General features: G+C 36.9%; 1 protein-coding gene across 1 annotated transcript in view; it reads right to left on the reverse strand.

The window, feature by feature from the left end:
• The window catches only part of trip4 (thyroid hormone receptor interactor 4), a 91,661-nt gene that overhangs the window by 47,341 nt on the left and 18,313 nt on the right, over positions 1 to 26,007 (reverse strand). Inside the window, exon 12 of the mRNA XM_051113887.1 lies at positions 1,239 to 1,341. Coding sequence (XP_050969844.1) covers positions 1,239 to 1,341 — 103 coding nt within the window. The remainder of the gene's footprint in view (positions 1 to 1,238; positions 1,342 to 26,007) is intronic.

A 26,007-nucleotide genomic window follows, 5' to 3' on the forward strand; every position in this document is an offset into this window, starting at 1 on the left:
GGAGCGGCAGTAATTACCACACATTTTACAATATTAGATGTTTGACAGTGGTGCTCAGGATCTGCAAAAGATTTGCCATCATCAAATCAATCATCTCTTCTTACTCTTTATGTGTTAAGTAAAATTTTATATAATGTTTATATAATATATAATTTTATACCATGTAACAGACAACCGCTAGCAAGCAGCTAACCATGTGTTGTTAATTTTCTGTACCTTTCTGAATACGGATTCACTACTCAGGCACATCCTTACTTCCCATAAATAACAAGAGATCAGCAATTAATACAATATTTTTCCAAACACTTGCCCTCGCTGAAAATGGGAAAGGATGTATTTGTTTTTCTCCTCCATTGCTGTTGCTGTTTTGTCCCAACATCATGTTATTATTATTATTATTATTATTATTATTAACTAGAAAAATCAATTCTTGAAATTTGTGAATCGATGCGAATCACTAGAAGGCTGAATCGCAATTCATATGTGAATCCATTTTTCCCCCACCCCTATAATCAAATATATATTTTTATGGCTGTCAAACGATTAATCGTGATTAATCGCATACAAAATAAAAGTTTGAGTTTGCCTAATATGTGTGTATTGTGTGTAAATATTATGTATATATAAATACAAACACATTCATGTGTATATTTAAGAAATATTTACAAGTATATGCATTTATTATATTTTTACATAATTTATATTATATATAAATAAAAATATTTTGTACATATAAATAACATACATACACATTAATTTATGTGTATTTATATACACATAATAATTACATAATATCGTGATTAATCATTTGACAGCCCTAATCTGAACATTTAAAAATGCTTATGTACTGTATAAATACAACATGCATTTCAAAAAAACAATGGGGGGACGCTATTGGCACAGTGTTCAACCAGAAAAATTAAAAATGGCACTTCATGCCCAAAAGGTTGCCGACCCCTGTTGTATAATATAATTGGATATAACTAAACATCATAAAATAATAAAGCATCTAATGACCTCCGCACTGATATTGCCTCCGATTTTGGTTCAGAAGTATCTTATTGAGAGTACAATGAAGTTGCATACCTTTGTGTGTGTAGTGGCCTATATGATGCTTAAAATTGCTACCCCTGTAGGCTGCTCACTAGGTTTACTGCATATGTTTAAATGTGCATTTGAGAGTGTAGAAAGGGTGAACAACTAGAGCCAGCACAAGAAAAGAGGCAGGCAGGACTTACAAATCTTGTGTTTCCCTTTCATGGGAAATTTCACCACCAACTCCTGGGGGTTGGAGCAAATGAAGACAAATGGAGAAGTCGACTCCTCGCTGATCTGGGGATACTGAAAAGAGAGAGAGGAAACAATGAGCTGTGTTCAGTCACTTGGTTACCACGCACAGAAAAGCACGGCGGCTTTGAAAGGCTTCTCTTCCCCGTAATTGATAGGCAGCACACAGGAGAGGCGAAATTGACTGGCACTTTCATAAGAAAGGTGACATCTATCTAATCTGTCGGGGGAAGGCACAGGTCATCTTATTTCCTCCCGACCATCAGAGAGTCGTATGATTGTATCACTGCATTCAAGAAGCACGAGCTTTTCACAACACTATTTCCTACCCCCACCCCCTACCCCCACACTAAAAGCAGCAAAGAGAGCTTGACACAATCAGGGCTTTTAAGAGTGCTGCAGATATGAGGTCCCTATGCATACTTGAGTTGTCTCGCAGGAGATATGGATAAATTCAGCCACTGCTAGATTTACTTACACTTGTGTTGTGATACGCCCACATATCTGATTGAAACGCTTGTTGGGAAATGTCGCTTCAAGATCAGCTGATGAGAGGCTGACAAGTACCTTGAGCATTTTTGTTCCAACTCTAACATTAAAGTATATAAGGTTAATGGTTAAAATGTAGAAGTAAATACCTTACATTCAACATTTCAAATGTATAAAATATGAGAAAAAATATCTGACTTTTTTAGGTGTAAGTGGCCAAAAAAAATTTTAATAACCCTTCATCCCTCAAAAAGTGTGACGAATAAAATGAGGTATAAAAGGTAATATTTGTTGTCAAAAGGTATAGTAATATTGCATCAAAAGGTATATTTGTTGTTCATGTCAAAGGACATTTGTCTACTAAAACTCTACTTCAACATTATCCATATGCCAACATGGGCATATTTTGACTAAAAAAAAAAAAAAAAAAAAAAAAAAAAAAAAGGAAAACTCCACTTCCAGAACAACAAATTAATTTACTCACCCCCTTATCATCCCTTATCATTCATGTCTTTCTGTCTTCAGTCGTAAAGAAATTATGGCTTTTCAGGAACCCATTTCAGATTTTTTCTCTATATAATGGACTTCATTGGTGCCCCGATTTTGAACTTCCAAAATGCATTTTAAATGCAGCTTCAAAGGGCTCTAAACGATCCCAGCAGAGGAAGAAGGGTCTTATCTAGCGAAATGATCTGTCTTTTTTTTTTATTTTATTTATTTTTATTTTTTTTTTTTCAAAAAATAAAAATTTTTATACTTTTTAAGCACAAAAGCTTGTGTAGCACTAGCTCTGGGATGCGCGTTCCCTACGCTACGAATCATGTCTAAATTCATCGTCTGTGTAATCCGGCTCAAAAACTCCATCTCATTTTCTCCTACAACTTCAGAATCGTCCGACATCGTTGTATCTTTTTGTTTGTAAACAGCGTTTGATTTACTTGCACTTCCTTTGCGTTCGCTTTGTAAACACTGGGTCTGTAGTTCCGCCTACGTTCCGCGTGTCCTTTCGACGTTATTCAACAGTAGGTAGCGTCATGGACGCGCATCCCAGCGCTAGAGCTACATGAGCTTTTGTGCTTAAAAAGTATAAAAAATGTTATTTTCCGAAAAAAAGGACAGATCATTTCGCTAGATAAGACCCTTCTTCCTCGGCTGGGATCGTTTAGAGGCTCTAAATTACAGCCCTCTGAAGCTGCATTTAAACTACATTTTGGAAGTTCAAAATAGGGGGGCACAATTGAAGTCCATTATATGAAGAAAACTTCTGAAATGCTTTCCTCAAAAACCATACTTTCTTTACAACTGAAGACAGAAAGACATGAACATCTTGGATGACAAGGGGGTGAGTAAATGATTTGTAAATTGATGATCTGGAAGTGGACTTTAAAACCACTGGGTAAAACAAATATATAGACAGCCATAGCAGAAATATAACAATACTTTGAATAACTGAACACATAAAATACTACAGCTACAACATCAGAAGCAGCAGTAGTTGGTGTGCAGAAACAAAGACAACAGTGATAGCTATCATAAATAGGTGTCAGTATTTTTGAACCTGGTTCCTGGCATTGTGGTTGGAAAATTTCCATCTAGACTCCAACGCCAAGATACAAATCTTACATTTGAAAATTCAATAAATGATACACTGATCATTGTGGATAACTAGTGTCTCTACAAATAGCAAAGCTGTTTGTTTAACTACATTTCTCATTAGTGAGTTGTACTGTTGCTGTTTTTGTAATCATGCAGCTTCTCAGAAGCAAAGCTATTTCATTGATTAGCAGCAACTGTCTCGCATTACAATTTAATGCTGTGCCTCTTTTTGAGATTCTTTGTTTCTTTGTTTGTTAAATCATGTATTAAAACTAATTAGAACACACACTACTGGCAGACTATTTCTAATAATTACCATTTAAAACACACTTTTTTGCACCCTCAGATGCCAGATATTTAAATAGTTGACCAGATATTGTCATATCCTTACAAACCATAAATCAATGGAAAGCTTATTTATTCAGTGATGTAAAAATTTCAATTTCTAAAAAAAAACTGACCCTTGGTTTTACGGTCCAGGGTCACATATGAAGTAGTTTTAATAGGACAAGCTAATTTACCATATAGCTGCTTTCCTCAAGGGATAACTTTGACCTAACTTTAGCTTTTTGCAGTTCACAATATTTTGTCTCCAAAACTGCATCCAACACCATCAGAGAGCATTTAAAATTCAACATGAAACCCAATTTACTTACTGGATATTTTGTTTAAATCACAAATGGTACATTCATGAGGGAATATAAATGGCAATATTTTTTTTCATGTTGAAATCGGCTGAGAACCACTGAAATATAACATGGCATTAATATAAAGTGTCTATCACATTTTGCTATATATATTTTTTTATACTAAGCAATGCAAATAAATGTGGGGCATGCTTGATGTTAAAAATGGTTAAGCACAATAAGCTGCAAAAGAGAACTCACAGACCTTGCCCTGTCAGCATCGGCCAAAAAAAAAAAAAAAAAAAAATCCAAATCAGTCAAAAAACTCATTAGAGAATTTAACAGTTAGGAAAGAAAGATGTATCAATACATGGGATATTTGCATTCAATCATAAAGTGAAAGCTGCCTAATATACCTGTTGCTGTCTGTGTCATTAATTGTAATTACAAACAAAAGAAATACAGAAAATCACTTTACGTCATTATTCTTCTCGTTATTTCTCTATAGCAGCCAATAAACCAGAAGACTTACTTCTGCGTTGAAGTATAAGGTGAATAGGAACTACGTAAGTGTACGCTGATTGGCCAAATGCATACAAGCTTTACCAAGGATCTGTAAACTTAATGTAATGTAATTAAATGCAAATCATACAGTGGATATCATGCAGTGTTTTGTTTTTAGATTTGATTATTTAATTGTTCCTGATCACTACTTTACATTCAAACTTACAGCACTGCATATTTTTTTTGTAATACATTTCATTCGTTTTTGAAAACTACAAACTACAAAAATTATATCATGATATGTAACGTTATTGTGACATAAAGCAAGTCATTTCAGAGGAGGAGTGATTTATAGAGATAATTTCTTGTTTCCTTTGGAGAAATGTGCACTGATAAATTGTGCACAATGAAACCTGAAACATGCATTTAAAAAGTAAACAGCTTCGATTTTGATTTCATGTTGAAGAGTCTCACAAAAACATGTTTTTGAAAGAATTTTAATGGAAGAAATAACTGCAGAGTGCAAAGATTAAGTGTGTGGGCTAAGACTCATTTAAAAGGATGACAGATTGCATGATGGGCCGGTGGGAGGATTACTGAACAAAAGACTAACAGCACTATTCCTTAATAGCTTCCTTGAATGCTCTGCCTCAGTGTTCTTATTTGTAAGACAACCTTCATAAAGCCTCTATATGTATCTCAAATTAAACAGAGAATAAAAGCAAGAGAGGAGGTGCTTTGTTTGACAAAGCAACTAATCTCAAATTCAAGCCAACTGCCTTAACAAGAAGAAGCCTATAGACACAATGGAAGGGATATATATGGCTAATGTTCAGAATCTAATAGTCTTGATCAAAGAATGAACTTAAAAACGTTTCCCTTTCATCCTTCCATGGCTAATTAGGATTTAATGCTGCTGAACTGCACTGGCCGGCTCTCCCCTCCCCCGCGTGACAGTTTCAATACCTGACTAATTGAAAAGGCATGTCACATTCATATCCATCCACTGAATAAGGGCTTGCATTCAAAAGCTTTAGTCGTATCACGCAGATAAGATACAATCTGAACATCAGTCATTGAAGTAATATTATGGGTTAAATATAACTTAAACTCTATTGAATGCATATGTAGCTTGCCGCTCATTAGAAAGCAATGACTGCTTGTTCTGTTCAACGGTTTGTAGTTTCCATTTTTGAAGTCTAGGTTTAACAAATGTAAAGCTTGTATTTTTGTTTTGTGAATTGTTTTGAGCTTTTAAGTTCACTGTTTTAGGGGAATGAACTTGTGGTTATGCAGTTTTAATTTTTATGTGTGGAGACTGCCAATGCCATTAGTTTGTGGCAGGACTGTCTGCTGTGACAGTGTTTATATTTGCAATTACAAAACGTTCAAGGAATTATGGTATTATTGACCAACCGTAGCCATTCCATAAGTCTGTGTGCTATATTATTATTATTATTATTATTATTATTATTATTATTATTATTATTATTATTATAAGTCAATATTAGCCTTCTGATCCTATATAATAGTTTTGTGTGAGGAAGAGATCAACATTTCAAGTGGTTATTCACTGAAAGTCTCCACATCTGCCCCTGCTTTACTTGGAGCATTCATGACGTTCATGTTTTGAGTTGACTGCAAAATTATAAATTTAATTTAATTGGTTTCACTGATTTATTTACCAATCTGCCAAATCTATTTCTCAAGTTTCTCAACTCACTGAGTAGATGATCCGGATGCAGCAATTAACAGCTCACTGGACTGGAAAATTGTCTCAGAATAAGGTCTTTAATTTCAGTTTGTTCATCACACAAAGCTACTGACAAGCTTCAGAAGACTGGGAACATGCAGGTGGGCTATTTTCACAATCCCCCCTTTTTTTTTTCGAAGCCTGAAAGCTCCATTCAACATTCAATAGGGGATTTCACATCTAGAACTACTGGCGGAAGTATGCGTTTTTTGGCGCGTTTGCACTGCAGGAACTAAGAACGTATTTGGTTGTAGGAACTCAGTTTTTGGGGAACTAAATTAGCTCCTACTTCAATTTAGGGTCTAAAACAGTTGTACCTTATTTTTGCCCTAAGAGCTGCAAAAATATGGCACGGCCATTTGTACATTTTACGGGTCTGGCTTCCAGGCTCATCTGCATCCAGCTATTTTTAGCTGTATAAAACAGTTTGCTTTGCTGCCTGATATTGCAAATTGGAGTGTTTTACCATATTATTTTAATGTGTTATCTTAGAGTGTGTTCACACTTGCCATGTTTGGTTCGATTAAAATGAACTCTGGTGTGACTGCTCTGCTAGTGCAGTTTATTTGAGTAAGGGTGAACACTGCCATCCAAACCCTGGTGCGCACCAAACAAGCAAACCAAAACCACTAAAAAGATGGGTCTCGGACTGCTTCCAAATGAACTCTGGTGCAGTTCGAATGAAACATGAACACAACACGGACCAAAAACCAAAAACAAATGACAAGACGCGACATGATTTCATGAAGGGAACAAGTACCCAAAACAGATTGAGCAGAGGGCAAACACTGAGCAACGAGGAGATAAAGTGACTTTTATGAGCTCTTTGTGAGTTCGCAGATGGTGAAAATAAAATCATACACACGGAACAATGAGCACGCTTAGTCCAGCAGACGGCATTAGGGGTATTCGATTTAAATCAGCAATAAGCAGACTGATCATAAAGCACCGCTTTAATTCAAACACACCTTTTCCTTTTGTTTGGGGTGTTCGGTAAGTCCCGTCACGAAATATACATCATTTAAACCGACCAATCAGGTTGTGAACATATCACTATGCCTTTAGGTTTGGCATCTCTAGGTTAACTTTCAAAAATGCCAGTGAGACCAAATGTATCATTTTCTTTCTTGGTCCGGGCCAAATGAACCAAACGAACCGAACTACAAGTGTAAATACACCCTTAATTATGAACACACTGGTTTATAGTGCAAACAGTTTTACTGTATACTGCATGTTGTTATTCTTCTCATTATTTCCATGAACTGTAGAGTTGTGAGCCGCTGAAGATGCAGTGGATTATGTTTGTTTGTGAAGGGAATGCGCCTCCCGATCTACATATATCCGTCTATGTTCGCGTAATTCATCTGTGATCCAGCTTCACCTACAGCAGAAGCGAGTATAATGTTTTTTTTTAATGAATCTTTGCAATCGCCTTTCCTAATAACGTGCTAGTTAGCCAGTTTCGTGGCTAAATGCAGCTAAAGTAAACAGGCTCATCATTCCACAGAGAAGAGAGGGGCGGGGCGAGCAGAGCTCATTAACATTTAAAGCAACATCGACCAGAACAGAATGAATTTGGAAGGTGATTTTTACACCACCATTAAGAAATTTTAAACAAAGCATATTCTAAACTTTTCATTAAGACCATAAAGATTTATATCAACTTGTGGAAAATGGGCATCCAATTACCTCTAAGGTGTTTCAAATATACCCCTGTACCAACTGTCCCCGGTCTACCCTACCCTACGTTTTGCGCTGGTGCAAGCTGTTAGTAAAACTGACCCTTGGTCAGATTTTCATGCTTAAATTGTGCACATTTTTCCGTTGCGTAAATTGTGCGTTTACAATCCATCTCCATTATTACAAAACCCATGACAGAGAACAAAAACATCTGTGTTCATGATGCCTTCTATTTACTGGTTGTTGACATTTGTAAATGCCATGAATAAAGACTTCGCTGTTGGCCGCTTCAGAGTTCCTGCTGCCGGTGCAAATGCAACCAGGAAAACGGCCCGAGGGAGAAATTGGTTCTCTAGGAACCACCATGTTGGCGAGTTCCTAGAACTATGCGGTGCGAAAGCCCCTATTTTTATTGCATGGAAAAAAGTGACTAGTACAACCAAAAGTGAATAAATAATGACAGAATTTTAGTTTCTGTTTTAAATTGATTTGTTGATTTAAATGTTATGGTTATTTATTCAAAACAGTGTGACAGCATATTTTTATGATTTTCGGTTCCGGAAGATTGCCTGCTAAGCTTCCACTGTAAGAGTAATATTGTACACACATTTTCTCTGTTTCTAAAAATTTAGGAATGAGTTGATAATACCTTCTTGTGGCAACTGACATCATGCCACAAATGCTGTCAACTGAGCTTAAATTGTATTTAACCCACAAAAAACTCTTCCGCTAATACGGAAAACATGACGCAAAAGCCCTTCACCGAAGAGCATTTTAGACAGCTCACACCATGTCCGCATGTATTCCAAAACACTCAACCAGCAGAGTGCAAAATGTGTGTGCAGCCACAACTATCCGCTGACAGGGTGCCAGATAAGTGGAAAGACTTTATTTTTTTCCTCTAGGCTGGGATCCTGCCAGTGTGTCCCAGCTATAAGCACCGTGATGAGAGATTCATATTGTCCAGTGCAGAGGAGGGCAGCAAAGGGTGAGCAGCCCTTGCCAGGGAACATTATAAGATTAGTGAGCAGACAGAGCACACCATAGCCTACAAGCCTCCCCATGTCCCCAAACAAAGACAGCCTGGTGCTTTAACTAGCCAATGGAGCAATGAATCTGAGACTGGCTGTCTGCTCACCACTGCAGAGCAACAGCCTTTCAGCTGATGTCCGCAATTAGATGGCCGAGGCAGGCAATCTCCTGCACTGTGGCGCAGTGGTAATAGGGCCGGCCCGCTTGGCTGCACTCAATCTCGGCCAAATAAAAAGGCTTCATTGGCACAGACGCCCTGATACAGGAGAAGCACTAAGGAAGAGGTCCTTAAAAAGAAAAAGGGAATAGAGAAAAAGGCAGGCTGTCAGGATCGCTGCTTTCATGCTCTATTTCAACATTTTTAAATGTACTCCACTAGCATAAGACCAACTCTCAACGGAAAATAAAAAGCTCAGCAGCCTTTTCAAAAAACAAAACAAGGAAAAAAAGCCTGTAAACCCCTGCAAGCCAAAGACCATCTGGGAGCTGAAGTGAGAAAAATGCCTGAGCAGCATTCCAGCTTCGTGACGGCTAACAGTGAATAAACCGTGAAATACTAGAACGAACAGGGCTCTGAACTCTTACTGCTAATATACCTCAAAAAATCTGATAGACATACTTGACAGACTGATTAATTGGCTGATACCGTTATTAATGAAAATGTTAGTCAAAACTGTCAGCTTGTCAACTGATAGCAAACATTTTTGCGGTGAATTTTAAGACCGTTGTCAACCACAGGTTGTCAAGCTCGAAAAGCACAATAAAAGTAGATATATTCTCTCTATCCACTAACTTTGTGCGACGAACGGACCAAAATTCACTGTTCACAGAGGCAGAAATTATTAGTGACTTAAATGGTGCTTTTTTTTGTCTTTTTTGGAACATGTTCACTATATACCATCATTGTATGGAAAATACAAAAATAATATGAACATTGGTAGAAAATAAATAATGTTCCAGAAAAAAAACACATATCATACATAATAGAGGTGTAACAGTACACCTATCTGAATAATTTTTTTTTAGTATGAGTCTTTCTATAATACAGTGTTGTTGTAACCATGTGTAGAACTTCTCTGTGTGCAAAATGTAATTTCAAACTGAGTTTTCCCCCTAGAATGGGACATTATCATTTATATTGATAAACTTTGATGCTGCAAACACATCTGGAAAATAACTAAGGATACAGCATGAGCTGCTGCTGGAAAAGTCTTCAAGGAGAAGTCCACTTCCAGAACAACAATTCACAAATAATTTACTCACCCCCTTGTCATCCAAGATGTTCATGTCTTTCTGCCTACAATCGTAAAGAAATCAGGATTTTTCTCCATATAAATGGACTTCATTGGTGCCCCGATTTTGAACTTCCAAAAGTAGTTTAAATGTAGCTTCAAAGGGCTCTAAATGATCCCAGCCAAGGAAGAAGGGTCTTATCTAGCAAAACGATCTGTCATTTATTTATTTATTTATTTATTTATTTTTCGGAAAGTAAATATTTGTATACTTTTTAAGCACAAAAGCTTGTGTAGCACAGGCTCTGGGATGTGCGTTCACGACGCTACGTACTATTGAATCACGTTGAAAGGTCAAACGTAGCGGAACATACATTAGTTCATCTCTCAAATCTTTGGGTTCATGTCATTCGTTCATCACGTGACAGCCCCATAAGATGAACGAACGACTCGAAAAACCTGAAGACTCGAAACAGGTGAACTAATTCCAGTACAGAACCTAATAGGATGTTGCGTATGTGCGACTGAATGAATCACTCCCCGAGATGACTCATTCTTCTCAAGTCACATTAAAGATTCGTTCAAAATGAACGAATCGTTCAAGAACGACCCATCACTAACTCGTAGCATCTTGGACGTGCATCCCAGAGCCTGTGCTACACAAGCTTTTGTGCTTAAAAAGTATACACATTTTTATTTTTTTCGAAAAAATCTGTCATTTTTTTTGCTAGATAAGACCCTTCTTCCTCAGCTGGGATCATTTAGAGCCCTTTGAAGCTGCATTTAAACTGCATTTTGGAAGTTCAAAATTGGGGCACCAATGAAGTCCATCATATGGGGAAAAATCCTGAAATGCTTTTCTCAAAAAACAATTTCTTTACAACTTAAGACAGATAGACATGAACATCTTGGATGACAAGGGGGTGAGTAAATTATTTGTAAATTGTTGTTCTGGAAGTGGAGACTTGCTTTATATTAAGTGCTTGCCCTACTGTCAGATGCATTTTGTTTAATTTATTTAAGATGCATTTTCTTCAGCATAACTTACATCTTATGGATGTATATATGCAATGCTATCACATGCTATATTTTTTTTTTAGCTAAATCGCAAAAGAGCTCTTCATAACCAATTAACATAAAAGTGCCCATACTATGCCATTTCCTAATGGGTAATTTTGTGTCAAATCAATCAAATTTTTCAAAAACTTCCCTGGTTCAAATTTTTGATTTTGCTAATATTTTTCTGAAGAAAGATACATGTGTATAGTGATGAAAGCCAAAATATTAAATGTCACGGATGAATATTTACAGAGTAATCCACTATTTTGTAGAGGGATGTCAAAATGGCAATTTTCATCTGAAATTCATAGTCAAGTTACAGGGGGGTAAAAATGTCTTTAGAAAGACGGCAGCATCACAATGTTATTTTTACACAGAGGAGTTTATTGGTAGTTCTATTAGTAAAATCTGTCATTTTTGTTGCATTATGTGCCAATGGTGACCATTCAAACATGGGGAAACAGCATTTTAAGCTTTTCTCCAAAGTTTGCATGCCTGTAACTCAAAAAGTATTAAAGATATTTTAATGCCCTTTTAGATATTGGATCTTAACAAACTTTCCTTTTGGCATCTTTATTCTTAATGCCCTATGTGGTTCGGTTCCAGAGATATTGGAATTTCAATATGGCTCCAGGAGTAAATCATTAAAATTTCCACACATTCAGTGGTCAAAAACCAAATGTGTGTGAGTTTGCAAAAATATGAGACTTCTTTTCTTTTAAAGAGGAATGTCTGAAGAACAAACTGTTAAAACTAGAGATGTATCTCATTTCTTTTTTCTCAAGACAACTGCACTGAAAATACCAGTTTGAGTGCCATAAATATTCTTTTTCCAAAGTTTGCGTGCCTGTAACTCAAGAAGTATTAGAGATATCGCAATATGATTTTAGCTTATGGTTCTTCATTAACTTTTCCTCTGGAATTTTCAAGGCCCTACATTGTTCAGTCCCAGAGATGGGGAATCTCAATGAGGCACCATTTCCAATCCCATAGGGCATTAAAAATAAACATGCCAAAAGGAAAGGTTGTTAAGACCCAATATCTAAAACAGCATTAAGATATCTGTAATATTTTTTGATTTACAGGCATGCAAACTTTGGTGAAAAACTTGAAAAGTGCTGTTTTCCCATTTTTGAATGGTCACTATTGGCACATAATGCAACAAAGATTGCTAAACTCAACAGATTTTACTAATAAAACTACCAATCTCTGTGTAAAAATAAGATAATGATGCTGACATCTTTCTGAAGTAATTTTTGCCCCCCTGTAACTTGACCTGAATTTTAGGTGAAAATTGGCGTTTCAATGATTCTCAAAGAATTTGTTCAAAATTACGTGTTAGAGAGCAGGTCAAGTTGTTCGTGATTGGCCAACGTAGAACAAGTGGGATTAGAATTACTAATGGCTCGTTTAGGCTGTACAGAGTCAACTTTATTCATCACGAACTTTAGGCTTTACAACTTTGCAGATCGTTTGCATTTACATCAGGGATGCACAATATCTTGGATCAATAGCAGAATCAGCCAATAATGGCTTTAAATGTAAATATCGGCATCAGCCCAATATGAAAAATTATGTCAATATGTCTTGCCGATAAGAGGAAAAACTCACATATGTTCAAAGTGTGCTAGTGATTAGATCACGTCAGCAGTGTGGCTCATTCTTGAAGCAAAGTTTCGCCTGAATGATGATTATATTCACTGCTTTGGATCACTGCATTTAATATGTGAATGCACATACAAAATGATGTGTTTGGTGTGTGTTGGAGTAAACAGTAATGCCATGCGCAGTGGCAGCAGCAGCAGCAGCAGCTTCCCCCAGGTCCTAATGCCCGTTCAGTTTAAACAAATTATGAGCTATGAAAGATTTCTTTGACTCTTTTGCTTTAGACCATCTACAAATGTTAAATCTTAAAATAAAATGTTAAGTTAACACTGCATTTTTCTGAAAGAAAAAAAAAAAAATGCAGCAATTGATATATAGTTTATTATTATATATTATTATTATAGTTTTTAATCATTATTATAATTATTTTCAAAGCTTCAATGTACTATCATTATGAAGAACTTTTTGTTATTTAAAAGAATTTTTGATTATTTAATTCTAACAAATTAGTTCTTGTTAGAAACTAACCAAAATTAAAAATAATTTGTTTCCAAACAAAAGAAATATATCGGTATCAGCATACGTTATCGGCCAAAACTAGTCGAAAAATATCAGCATATCGGATATCGGCAAAAATCCAATATCATGCATCCCTAATTTACATACAGCTACATTACACATTGCATTAAAGGCAATATCCAAAATGGCATAACAGGGGCACTTTAAGATGAGCTAGCATATAAACTGAAAACAAAAAGAAAGGGAACTGTTTAAAGGGTTACTCCACCCCAAAATGAAAATTTTGTCATTAATCGAATTGTTGAATAAAGTCATTCATTTTGTTTTCTTTGCCTACAAAAACTATTCTCATAACTTCATAAAATTACGGTTGAACCCCTGATGTCACATGGATTTTTTTTTCCTATCTCCTTGCTACGTTTCTGGACATTGATTGTGTTAATTAGATTGCTGTCTATGGGAGGGTCAGAGAGCTGTCAGAATGCATCCAAAATATCTTAATTTGTGTTCCGAAGATGAACAAAGCTTTTACGGGTTTGGAACAACATGGGGGTAAGTGATTAATGACAAAATTTTCATTTTGGGGTGAAGTAACCCTTTAACTTCATTATTTACTTCGGTAATATGTGATTATCCGATTTAAAAGACATTTTTATGCAAATATGTGGTCACATATCTGCAAAATTTCATGTCCATTGTTTACCGTCAACAGTATTGCAATGTATGAAGAACTGCTCACAACAGAAGTCCCTTTAAACTAAACAGCTTTCTTTTGACATGGGGAAATATTTAGCTCACGCACACAATTCCCATTACAATGGTAAACATGACCCTACTTTTTCCTAATTTATCCTAATTTTTGAGTTTTGTTGTAAATGCTAATCATGTGGCTCAAGAAAATGCAGAACCCACAGCATGCCCACACCATTTCAGACAAACGGAAACTTTTGAAATGCAGTTATTTGTATTTATGACAGGCAGAGCTGCTCTCTCCGGTAGGAGAGCTCTGCAGTGATTAATATTTAAACATACTCCTTCACACACAAACACAACTGGTGTCAAGTTGAAGCGCAAATTAATTATACAGCACTGTCCAACACTGCCACTAGTGTTTTTACATAATTTATGTCTCAGCCACAAGAAAATTCATGTCCAGCTATTACCGCTTCACAGGCTGCCACTGTGTCAATCAAGCTGATGGTAAACGCTCGCCTTAACGCATACTGAACAGGTAATGTTCCTCTCAGAGGCAGCAGCACAAAACTTCCAGGAACAGCTGGGCAGCAGCCCGCAGGGGTAAAAACCGTCGTTGTAATGCATTGATTGGCCTCGTTTAAAAAGAGTCACTGAATCAGGCTCCCGCTGAAAACGTATAAGCAAAATGAAACACTAGCAGGCTTCCAATGGAGCCAAAGCTGGCTGAATTGCAGGTTCTTCATTAGCATTCGACAGACCTTCACTTACTGAAAACCATGGCTTAGCGAATGGGAAAAAGAAAACGCAGTTTCACAAGATGATGATAGATTTTATGAAGTCATTTATTTTACTGCTAAGATTTATGTAGCCCAAATATTTTGCTCAGTTCCAGGCCCCTGAGCTTTGCCTATGACCTCACCTTTAAGAACAAACCACAAGCAACGAGAAAACAAAGTCGCCTAAGAATCGACTAGAGACTGAGTTAGACACAACATCCCCACTATGTTAACATTCTCAAAGCAATTTCTGTCAGGAAGTAATGTTAAACTTTAAGTGGTGCTCAATAAATAAAGCTCAAAATAAGATATTGATGTTAACATTCAGTAAAAGCCAGTATACTCAGATTTGATGCTGTGTGTACTTGAAATGATGCCTAAATGTTGCTGAGGAGTACTTGAGTATATGGAAGTGACAGCAATAACCAACCAGTAAAGCACAATAACTGAATTCTTCTCAATAACTTTTAGGGCTGCCCTCAACTAAAGATTTTTTTGGTTAACTAGCAGTCATTTGTTTTAGTCATTAGTCGACCATTGGTCGCACGTTTATTAATAAACCATATAAATCATAACAACAAGCCTTTAATTGCCTACATAGCCTAATGAGTGCTCAAGCGTACAAAAAAGCTTGCCACCGACAGATATAATAATTATCAATGTGTCAGGGCAAAAAAGGCAAGGAGACTGCATTAACGATTTAATAATTTATTGACAAACCATTGCTTTCTTTGTTTTTGGCTTAAGAAACGAAGTCAATAAATATTTGTTTTCTATCTGAATTGGTTCATTTGAAAGTAGACATTTCACTCTCTATAGACATTTTTTTTTAATGTCCGGAAGGCAAGTATACACAGAGTTTTAAAGTTTCGTGCTTAAGTTCACAGAGACCAAAACAGCAGAAAGTGCATCCGGTTTACTTTCATTATTTTACAAAAGCACAACGTTTCATTGTTATTGTCAGTACACACAAATAAACGTAAAATCTTTACAGATTCAAAAGATGTATTACTTTTATCTGTATGACCAAAAATTACGGATTATTTTAAGAGCAAGTGACTGCATTGGCGCCTCCATCTGTCATGCAGCGAGCGCACTACTATTCAACTTCCACACTCCGCACAGACACTTGAATAGCGCACATTTTTCTAGGTTAACGTTAGTTTGAGCGCCCATGTAACGTTGCTACTACTTAGATATTTCAGATGATAAGCCAGAGGTCGATGAATGATAGATGAGCATTTGGATGTCCTGCCCGGTGTACTATATAACCACATAGACCAGCCGTTAAAGATCTGTCCATCACGGACTGCTCGTCTTTGATATACTTCCTATGTTTTTTTTTTTTTTCTGCGAATAAGTGAATAATAACATTTTTGCCAGCCAAGCTTTTTTTTGTTGACTAACGGTTAGTTTACTATTAGGGGTCAGCCCTAGTTTGTACCAATGATTTTACACCGGACTGCCTCACAAACGAGGGTCAGTTCAACGCTGGATTTTCACAAAGGTTGATTCTGAAAGAGGGATCAATACCAACACTGTGCGTGAATGTCAGCTCCAGACAAAGTCAGTATCACGCGTTTGTTTACCAAAATGCCTTCCTAAAAATGCTTCTTGGCACTCTGTAAGGCTAATGTTGCTCAAGCTACCATTGTCTGTTGTCACTGATGCTGCCTTTACATGCTACCAGAATGATCGTAAATAGGAATGTGGTAGTTAAAAATTGCATATAAAAGCAATGTGAAGCTGACCGCTTTAATTTGTCGAGTTCCTAATCACAAGTGGGACTTACAAAGTTGGTGATGGCACGTGAAGGCACCACGGGACCAGCTATGTCGCTATTTTCAATTGCGCCATGCTCCCCGTCTGTTCATAAACATGCATTTATTATGCACAGTACAATCAGATGACTGACTTTTAAACCGATTCCGGTTCAAACATATAATCTTAGAGCTCCACCCTCTTCTGAAAAGGGGGCAGAGAGCACCAGCTCATTTGCATTTAAAGGGACGAACACAAAATGGCATGTTTTAGCCTATACCCTAAAAGTGGCAATTTTAACAAGCTATAAAAAATGATCTGTCAGATATTTTGAGATTAAACTTCATATACACACTCTGGGGACATTCGGTTTGGTTTGTTTTTGGTAACAACATATTGCTTAATTCAGAGCTTTCTGTGCTGCGTTTTTGTGAAGATCAGGAACATTTTCAGGCAGCATTCCAAGAAGTGTCAAAACACAATTCATTGCGCAACTTGGTCGCTATAGGGAGTTTTAACATTAATCATTTTCTACTATCAGTTTTATCACGTCGAGGCAACAATTTAAAGAGAATCCTTCTGAGGATGTAAGTTATGTTAGTTAAACTATCAACAACAGCTAAAGTGTGAACAGAAACATCCAATTTAATGGCACAGACATTTGATTGTTTGCAATGTACTGGCCAAGCATTCACGTCAGTGTTTGCATACTTGTGTAGTGTTCGTTTCTGACCTGAACCAGAAAGTAATGTTTGCTGTATTGTGCAGTGTCAACAGCAGGATTCGTTTGGACTGTGTGGATGCAGCCCAAATTTTCTAACCTCTAGCCTCATGTTCATGTTTCAATGTGTAGCCTGTGCATGTGACTCTTTGGTGGGTCCTCTAGGTGACGTAGGCAGAACGTGGTCCATTACCCTTCATCCCATCCCAAGTACTCTGCTGATTTAACTGTCATCGTCCATCGCTTTGAACTCAAACACTGCAAAGCCAGCATATGTGGAACTCTATCTTTCTTTCAAGTAATGCTATCTGCTAAACCGTAAACACAGCAAACCTCACGCCTCTGAGAGTGTTTGACATTGAAACCCAATAAAAATCACAACTTGGTTTTTCTCAAGAGCGTTATTAAGGGGTAGGCTTTCCATCTGGATCAAAGCTCAGCAGGAAATTCTGCTGTTAAACTTAATGCACTTTTGAAATAAATCTTATCAGCCCCACAAATCTCACCTAATCTGTCAACATGGACAATGTCAAGAACTGGGAACTGACAGTAGTCCAACGAGGAACTGTTTCTTCACAGGTCCTCACCCAGAGGGCTTGACATGAAATAAGAGATATGTTTATGAGCGTGTCAGTAAGTAGATGTGAATGTTTGCTTTGATTGAGGTTCTGGACCTCAGCCCATCTATGTCTGCTGGAAGCCGTTGCCCTGCGGTGAACTTCCAGTTGCTCCCACAAAGTCCCAAAAGAGTGAGACTAACTGGCCACAAGAGGATGCCTTTCATCCAGATCCCCCCTGGCTCTACCGACACCTCATTAAACAGACCTGGAGAAATGGCGAATGGGAAAGAGCAGCGAGGTTCAGTCGCAACATGATCAGCTGAACAGGGAAACGGTAGAACAAGCACCAGTTCTGTAGGGCAGTTCATTAGGGAATCCCTTAAAAGGTGTTTTTTTTTTTTTGAAGAACAGTGCTTAAGAGGGTGCAACATCCCTTCCTGTAAAAGGTGCAGCCCTGACAAGAAACAGGACGAAGGATGAAAGCAGCACCGCGTCTTTGATCCATCGGGGTGGGGTTGGCTTAGAGGGACATGCATTTCCAGAATAACACAGTCGAGTTTGTACATTCTGACCCACGACACCCTCAGCGGGTCTCTCTGCTCAGCCTGTCAGGAAGACGGATGCCTATGGAGCAGCGCTGCAGTGTATGGCTGACGAGGTGTGCACTGCACAGCCTGTGTCTCTCTATGACTGACAGCTTCTGGCTCATGACCGCAGGCCGGCTGGGATAAGGGAGGAGAATGTCAGACGCATTAACGCTGCCTCAATTCAGTAGCTGTGGCGCAGGCCGACACCTGCCACTTCTGTTGGGTGGGGGACAGGGCCACGGTTCTTTAACAGACCCAGCTGAGCACCTGCTGGACTCCACACGGCCTCCATTCATGAGGCCAAGTGAAAAACGACCCCTCGCTGACCATAACAACGATCTTTAAGAACAAATCATTTGGCCAACTGAAACAACATTGATGTAGGACAAAGCAGCATCAATTGCGGTTAACACCGATCTAAATTAAAGGCCGTAGATTAATTAGTCCATTAAAAGCTTTGTCCAAGATAACAGGCATAGACTGTTTTCAGCCAATTTGAATGTCCCGATCACTGACAACGAAATATGACATTTTCACAATGTACTATATTTAGTTTGTTTTTCTAAAATGCTTTAATGTATGTTCTTAAAAACACTACTTTTTCAACTTTTTCTGACCATGATTAAAAGAAAGCATATTAATTTTAAAGAGTGTATGTGTGCATATGGCAATGCGGAGCTACTGTTCTACTATGAGGTGAAAAATAAATGTAAAAACGTAAATGTAGATGTTTTCGTAGCACAAACTACAAAATATGTTTTAAAATAATGAGATGTACTCCGATTATATTTGCTAGCTAACATCATCATTAGCCATTTTTTCACTGATTTTTGCTTTAAAAACCTCTTAAAAACATTTTGAATGGTTGTGTGATTGTTGTAGCCCAAAAAAGACAATACCAGAATATTTTAAATTTATGGAAAGTTTTGGGCTGTCAAAATTAACCTGCCATTCCTTCGGTTAGTGCTACAGTAGACTATATTAACACACTATCAAGCTTGATAAGATGCAAAATCAGATCCCTGTGAATGCTCCTATTGTGACGTATATCAGAGTGTAATGGCTTCTGGAATGAAGGTCGGGATTTTACCCTTTGCCGGGAGTTTGACTGACAGGCAATCTGACCAATCACAATGCCGAATCTGCCATTTTGTATGACAAACAACCCAAACGGAAGAGTTAGATTCACGTCAATGGACTATAGTGTATTGTTGTCTTTCCGCAGTTGAGTCTACCTAACTCTAATGCCCATGCATGTTTATTTCATGCTATAACTTGTAGTAAAGAGGAATAGATTATCAGTTCATGTGGCGCGTTAATTGAAGCGATTGCATTTTCATGCCATACATCATCACTCAGAGAAAAATACAATGCAGAGCAAAAAGGATACTGACAATGCGCTGACAGCCAAAATAGTGGCCAGTCACATGATTGTCTGTTGTAAATAGAATGAAAGAGACAGTTAGGGTATGTAGAAAAACTCCAATCGTATTTTCTCCCTCAACTTCAAAAATCATCTTCCATCGCTGCAGAAGTTCTGACCCAGTTTTTCCAAAGTGAACATGCAAAGAAGATCCAACACCCTTAACAAAAAAGGTAAAACAGCGATATAGGACGATTTTGAAGTTGAGGGAGAAAATACAAGTTTTTTGACATACCCTAACTGTCATGAGTCAGAATACACAAAGTTCAGGGAGCGCAAGATAAGACGCGTTTGAGATTAAAAAGTATATAAATAGTAGTACTTTTATAAAAATAACTGATCGTTTTGCTAGATAAGACACTTCTTCCTCGGCTGGGATCATTTACAACCACATTTGGGATCGTTTAAGCTGCATTTAAACTGCATTTTGGAAGTTCAAACTCAGGCCACCATATCAGTCCATTATATGGAGAAAAATCCTGAAAAGTTTTCCTCAAAAAGCATAATTTCTTTACGACCGAAGAAAGAAAGACATGAACATCTTGAATGACAAGGGGGTGAGTACATTATCTGTAAATTGTTGTTCTGGAAGTGGACTTCTCATCATTTAAACATTTCCCATCCCTATACAGAAGAGTGCTGTAGTCATACGTCTGTCTGAGGTTTTCACTATGTCCAGGCTCCACTGGCCCCATTCTACACACTGCTGCAGAGTCACATACACTCTGACCTCTCCAGCACGGCAAAACACCCAGCACACAGAGAGGGAGGGGGCTTCAAAGCACCTCTTCACACAGCAGATAATGAAGGCAGCTACTGGAGAAATTGAATTCCTAACAACCACATCCTTACACACTATACTGACAGGGAAAAACAATGTCTGCAGGGGGAGGATAGGTAGGGCAATAGAGAGAGCGAGAGAGAGAAAGAGAGAGAGAATAAGATAGCGTGAGAGAGAAAAAGGACTCTCTCGGTTTGGCTCAGATCCAGTTCAGCCACTCTGGGCGTCTCTCCCACTGGAGGAAGGCTTTTCAGCATATAAATATCACATTACCACACAAGGAAACACAGGCATCAGCTGGCCTTCGAACCTGCACTAACGAGGGCTGCCGCCCCCTGCCAACCGGCCACTGTCTTCTTATAAGAGGCAGCTTAACTGTTTTGTTCTGCATCTCAATAGACAAAGCACCTTTTTCAAATAACAACCAGGGCTAATAGATTAAAATAATCCCAATTAATAGCATGATTTTCTGCAGTTAATATGATTAACCCCTCATTCTAAATTCGCTGTGTCTATGTACATTTCCAAATGCACTGCACTCAGTTTTAATGAACTGAGATAAAATCTGACAACTGTCAAAAAAAAAAATTAACTTTAGCTCAAATCACAAATGTCTGATCAATAACGTGAATTGATGATTATTTAAAAAAAACAAGATTAATAATTATTATATTGGATCAACAAGAACAATACTAACAAAAACATAATATAATATAATATATAATAAAAAAGAAATAAATAATAAAACTATTTGTTTACACCTTTGAATAAACACAAAAGTTCCTTTTAAAAACTCTCTACAAGATAATGCCAAAATGTCTGATGGTGTTATTATAATTAATTTGCAGTTATTGTGGGTTATTGTGACTTTTTATCTCACAATTCTTTTCTCAGAATTGCATGATATAAACTTGCAATTGCAAGTTAGAAAGTCAGAATTGTGAAGTATAAACGCAAAATTCAAAAAAAAAAATTCTCAGAACTGCGTGCTATAAACTCAAAATTGCGAGAAATAAAGACAGAATTGAGAGTTTATATCTTGCAACTCTGACTTTATTTCTCACAATTTTGAGTTTATAGCACGCAATTCTAAGAAATAAGTAAAGTCAGAATTGTGTGATAAATTTGCAATTGCGAGTTAAAAAGTCAGATCTGCAAGATATAAACTCACAATTCAGGTTTATTTCTCAGAATTGCATGATATAAACTCAAAATTGCGAAAAAAAAAAGATAGCATTGTGAGTTTATATCTCGCAACTGTCTTTATTTGCAATTTTGAGTCTATGGCATACAATTCTTAAAAATGAAGTATTGCAATTGCGAGTTCAGAACCACAAAACAAACCTGCAATTGACTTTTTCTTGCAAATGCGAGTTCGTACCACAATTCTGACTGAATTTTAAATTTATAGCATATATAGAAATAAAGTATTGTGACTGCAAGTTATAAAAGTCAAAACTCAAAATTGTGAGAAATAAAGTTGGAACGGTGATATAAACGTGGAAAATCTGACCTTTGTTCTGGCAAATGCAAGTTTATATCCTCCAATTCTGACTACATTCCTTGCAATTCTGAGTTTCTAGAATGCAATTTTGAGAAATTAATTGCAAATGCAAGTTCGTATCTCGCAATTCTGACTGAATTTTGAATTTTAGCACACAATTCTAAGAAAAGAATCAAATATTGTACTTGCAAGTCATGAAGTCATAACTGCAAGATAAACTCGCAATTCTGAAAATTTTTCTTGCAAATGGAAGTTTGTAAATCGCAATTCCGACTTTACTTCTCACAATTTTGAGTTTCTAGAACGCAATTCTGAAGTCAGAATTGTGTGATATAAATTTGCAATTGCAAGTTAAAGTCAGATCTGTGAGAAATAAACTCACAATTCAGGCTTTTTTCTCAGAATTGCATGACAAACTCAAAATTGCAAGAAATAAAGTCAGAATTGTGAGATATAAACTCGCAATTCTGACCTTTGTTCTTGCAAATGCGAGTTCGTATTTCGCAATTCTGACTGTTTTTTCTTGCATCTGCAAATTTATATCAAGCAATTCTTGCACTTTTGAGTTTATAGCACACAATTCTGAGAAATAAAGTATTGCGACTGAGTTATAAAGTCAGAACTGAGAGATATAAACTCGCAATTCTGAACTTTGTTCTCGCAAATGTGAGTTTGTATCTATCAATTCTGACTTTTTTTTCCTCGCAATTGCAAGTTTATTTCTTGCAATTCTGACTTTATTTGAGTTTGAGAGATAAAGAGTCGCAACACTGTCACTTATTTTTTTATTCAGTGGCAGAAATGGAATTCCATACATTGTTATAGTGACAATAAGAAAAATGAATACAAATACAAATACAAATAATTCTTTCCCCCTCTAAAAAAAGAATTTCCCCCTTTTGCTTTGTAACAAATTAATTTACAGTGTAATTAGATATAATTAGATATCATGTCAAACACAACAACATCTAGAGATGGAACATTAAAAGCTGCCCTTCATCTCATTTTGTCATGCCATACCAAGCCAATCTGCAGCATAAACAGCTGATATTCAACCTAATAAAGCAATAGCGAGCCAAGCCCTTACATTTACATACACTCTGAGACTGCAAATGATGGAGTACTACAACAATACCACAGCTTCTCTCTGGCAGGACAACCTGCCCATGCTCAGTCAATACAGATCAATACAGCACTCAGCTACAGTGGAGAGGAAATTGGTTCTTTTTTTCCTGCTCATATCTGGCTGACTAAAAAAGTGCCATGTTGACAGCCGAATGGAGGTGTCCATAATCATCCTGACATGGCAGCCTACAAAACAGCACTGGACTGACAGAGATATTAAGGGCTCTGCTCAAGGTTTAGATCAATACAATCAAACTGAACAGAGTATGAGATTTAGGAAATGAACAGCTACAGAGGTCTTACAATGTTTGTTGTATTAGGACTGAATGCCATTGTTTTGGTCAACAATCAATTTAAAAGACAATTAACCATAATAGTTATGTTTGACAGCACGCTGAAACCCATAGAGAATACATGTGCTTTGGTACAATGTGGTCTCGTAGTGACAATCAGACCTTCCCTGTTGTAGGCAAATCAAAATATGATCTACTAAATGAAAGATCACTAAATTCCAAAACTGTGGTGAGATATTCTTAGCTTTAAGCAAACAAAACAAAAATCTAACAAACAAAAAAAGGCATGTCTCTGTTTTCGTGACAAGTGTTTTGGCATGGCGGTTTGCATTCTTTGCCACAAATATGCTTGATGGCTGGTAAATTCCCAGTTGTATCACGGCCAGTACATTTTCAGTGAAATGTTCTTTTTAAACCTTGTATGTAGACAACACCGGGACGGAAAAAAAAAAATTAAAGGTTCAGCAAAGCTGCATTTATTCAATCAAAAATACATTAAAAAAATTCCACGCAAATGTCAACCCTACCATGAAAAAAATAGTTTTTACTATAATGATAACACAGATGTCAACATTTGGTGGTTCAAATACCCATGTGAGGTCTCTCTTCATTCTTTTTATTTTTAGTGCATGATTTTCCATAGTCTGGTAAGTGCTATTTTCAGGCTTGTCACATCCATAACATTACATATTCCTCATAAATAGACACATTAAAACTAAAATAAGGTAACAGTTATATGTTCTGTGAAGAGCCATCGCTTCTCTATTTGTTGGGTATTATTGTGTCTGGTTTGTGTATTTTAATTCGCAGAAATCCTACAAAGTATGTAGTCCTTCAAAAACTGTGGCCTTTTTTGTTGCATCTATAACTCATGATTATTTCCCTTTTTTAACATAGAAAACTTCTGCATAAACTTATATTTTTCTGATGTTTAGACTTTACCAACAAGGGTTTATTAAAATATAAAGATGGCTCTGTATATTGGTAACACATACATTTATGTGTCACATCCATAACGCAAAATGTCACATCTATAACACTGGATTTGCCCAATAGTCAAACATTGTAACATGTTATAAAATTAACTTTTCAATTCGAATACATTTTAAAATGTAATTTATTCACTTATACATTTTTAGCAGACATTACTGTATTCCAGCCTTCAGTGTCACACGATCCTTCAGAAATTATAAAATGCTTTTTTTGATGCTCATTTATCATTGGCGCGGAATTAATAATAATGGTTATTATTATAAATGCTGCTGTTTTTCACAGTCAGGATTCTTTGACGAATAGAAAGTTCAAAAGAACAGCATTTATTTGAAATAGAAACCTTTTATAACATTTGAATGTGTTTACTGTCACTTATGACTAATTTAGTGTGTCCTTGCTAAATAAAAGCAATATTTTCTTTTTCATTTAACCTTAATACTTACCTCAAACTTTTGAATGGTAGTGTATCATGGTTTCCACAAAGTGTAAAGCAGCAAAACCTTTTTCAACATTATTAATAATCTTACTAATAAACTAATTATTAATACGTTTCTTGCGCAGCAAGTCAGCATATTTGAATGATTTCTGAAAGATGATGTGACACTGAAGTAATGGAGTAATGATTCTGAAAATTTAGCTTTGCTGAAATTATTTTTTTTTTTAAATATCGAAATAGAACCAGGTATGTTAAATATTTTAATATTTCGCAATATTATAGTTTTACTGTTTTTTTTTTTTGTTTTTGTTTTTTTAAATCAAATTAATGCAGCCTTGGTGAGCATAAGAGATTTAAAAAATGATTCCAAACTTTTTACCAGTAGTGTAGATTATCAAAAACTGATCTTACTCTATCTTCACTGCTGTTTTGATGTAACGTGAGATTTGAACTGTTACATTAAATTCCTAGAAAGGTGTCTGAATGAAATCTGTGGCTCAGCCACATAATTTATGTCTCAATCTCCAAAATAAAACAGGAGGGGCAGGGAGCAGATGACGGTGCCTTCCCAGTAATCCTGAGAGTGGGGGGGTCGTTGATCAATATCTCAATGCACTCTAATACTGCAAGACTGTTATAATGCCTCCAAACAGATGGGCCATGGTGTATGTGTCTGTGAAAACCTACTACCCCCGCCAGCGCCCTCCTCTCTTCCCTCCCTCCAGGCTGCCCACTGCTGCTCCAAAGCCAGCCGAGCCTTTTTTCTTTGAGTGGGAGGGGAAACAAACTACAGCCGGAGAGGCCACATAGCCCGCGCTAATTCTCTTTCAGAGGGGGTGGAGGAGGACAGGATGGAGGGATCCACACTTCTCGTTCAGGCTTTTATGGGAAGCTTTATTTACGCCCAGCCTCTCTCTCTCTTTCAGTCTCTCGCCCTCGCTCTCTCAACCCCCACTCAACCCCCTCCCG

This window comes from Labeo rohita, chromosome 7 (genome assembly GCF_022985175.1).
Source record: "Labeo rohita strain BAU-BD-2019 chromosome 7, IGBB_LRoh.1.0, whole genome shotgun sequence".
NCBI classification, from domain to species: domain Eukaryota; kingdom Metazoa; phylum Chordata; class Actinopteri; order Cypriniformes; family Cyprinidae; genus Labeo; species Labeo rohita.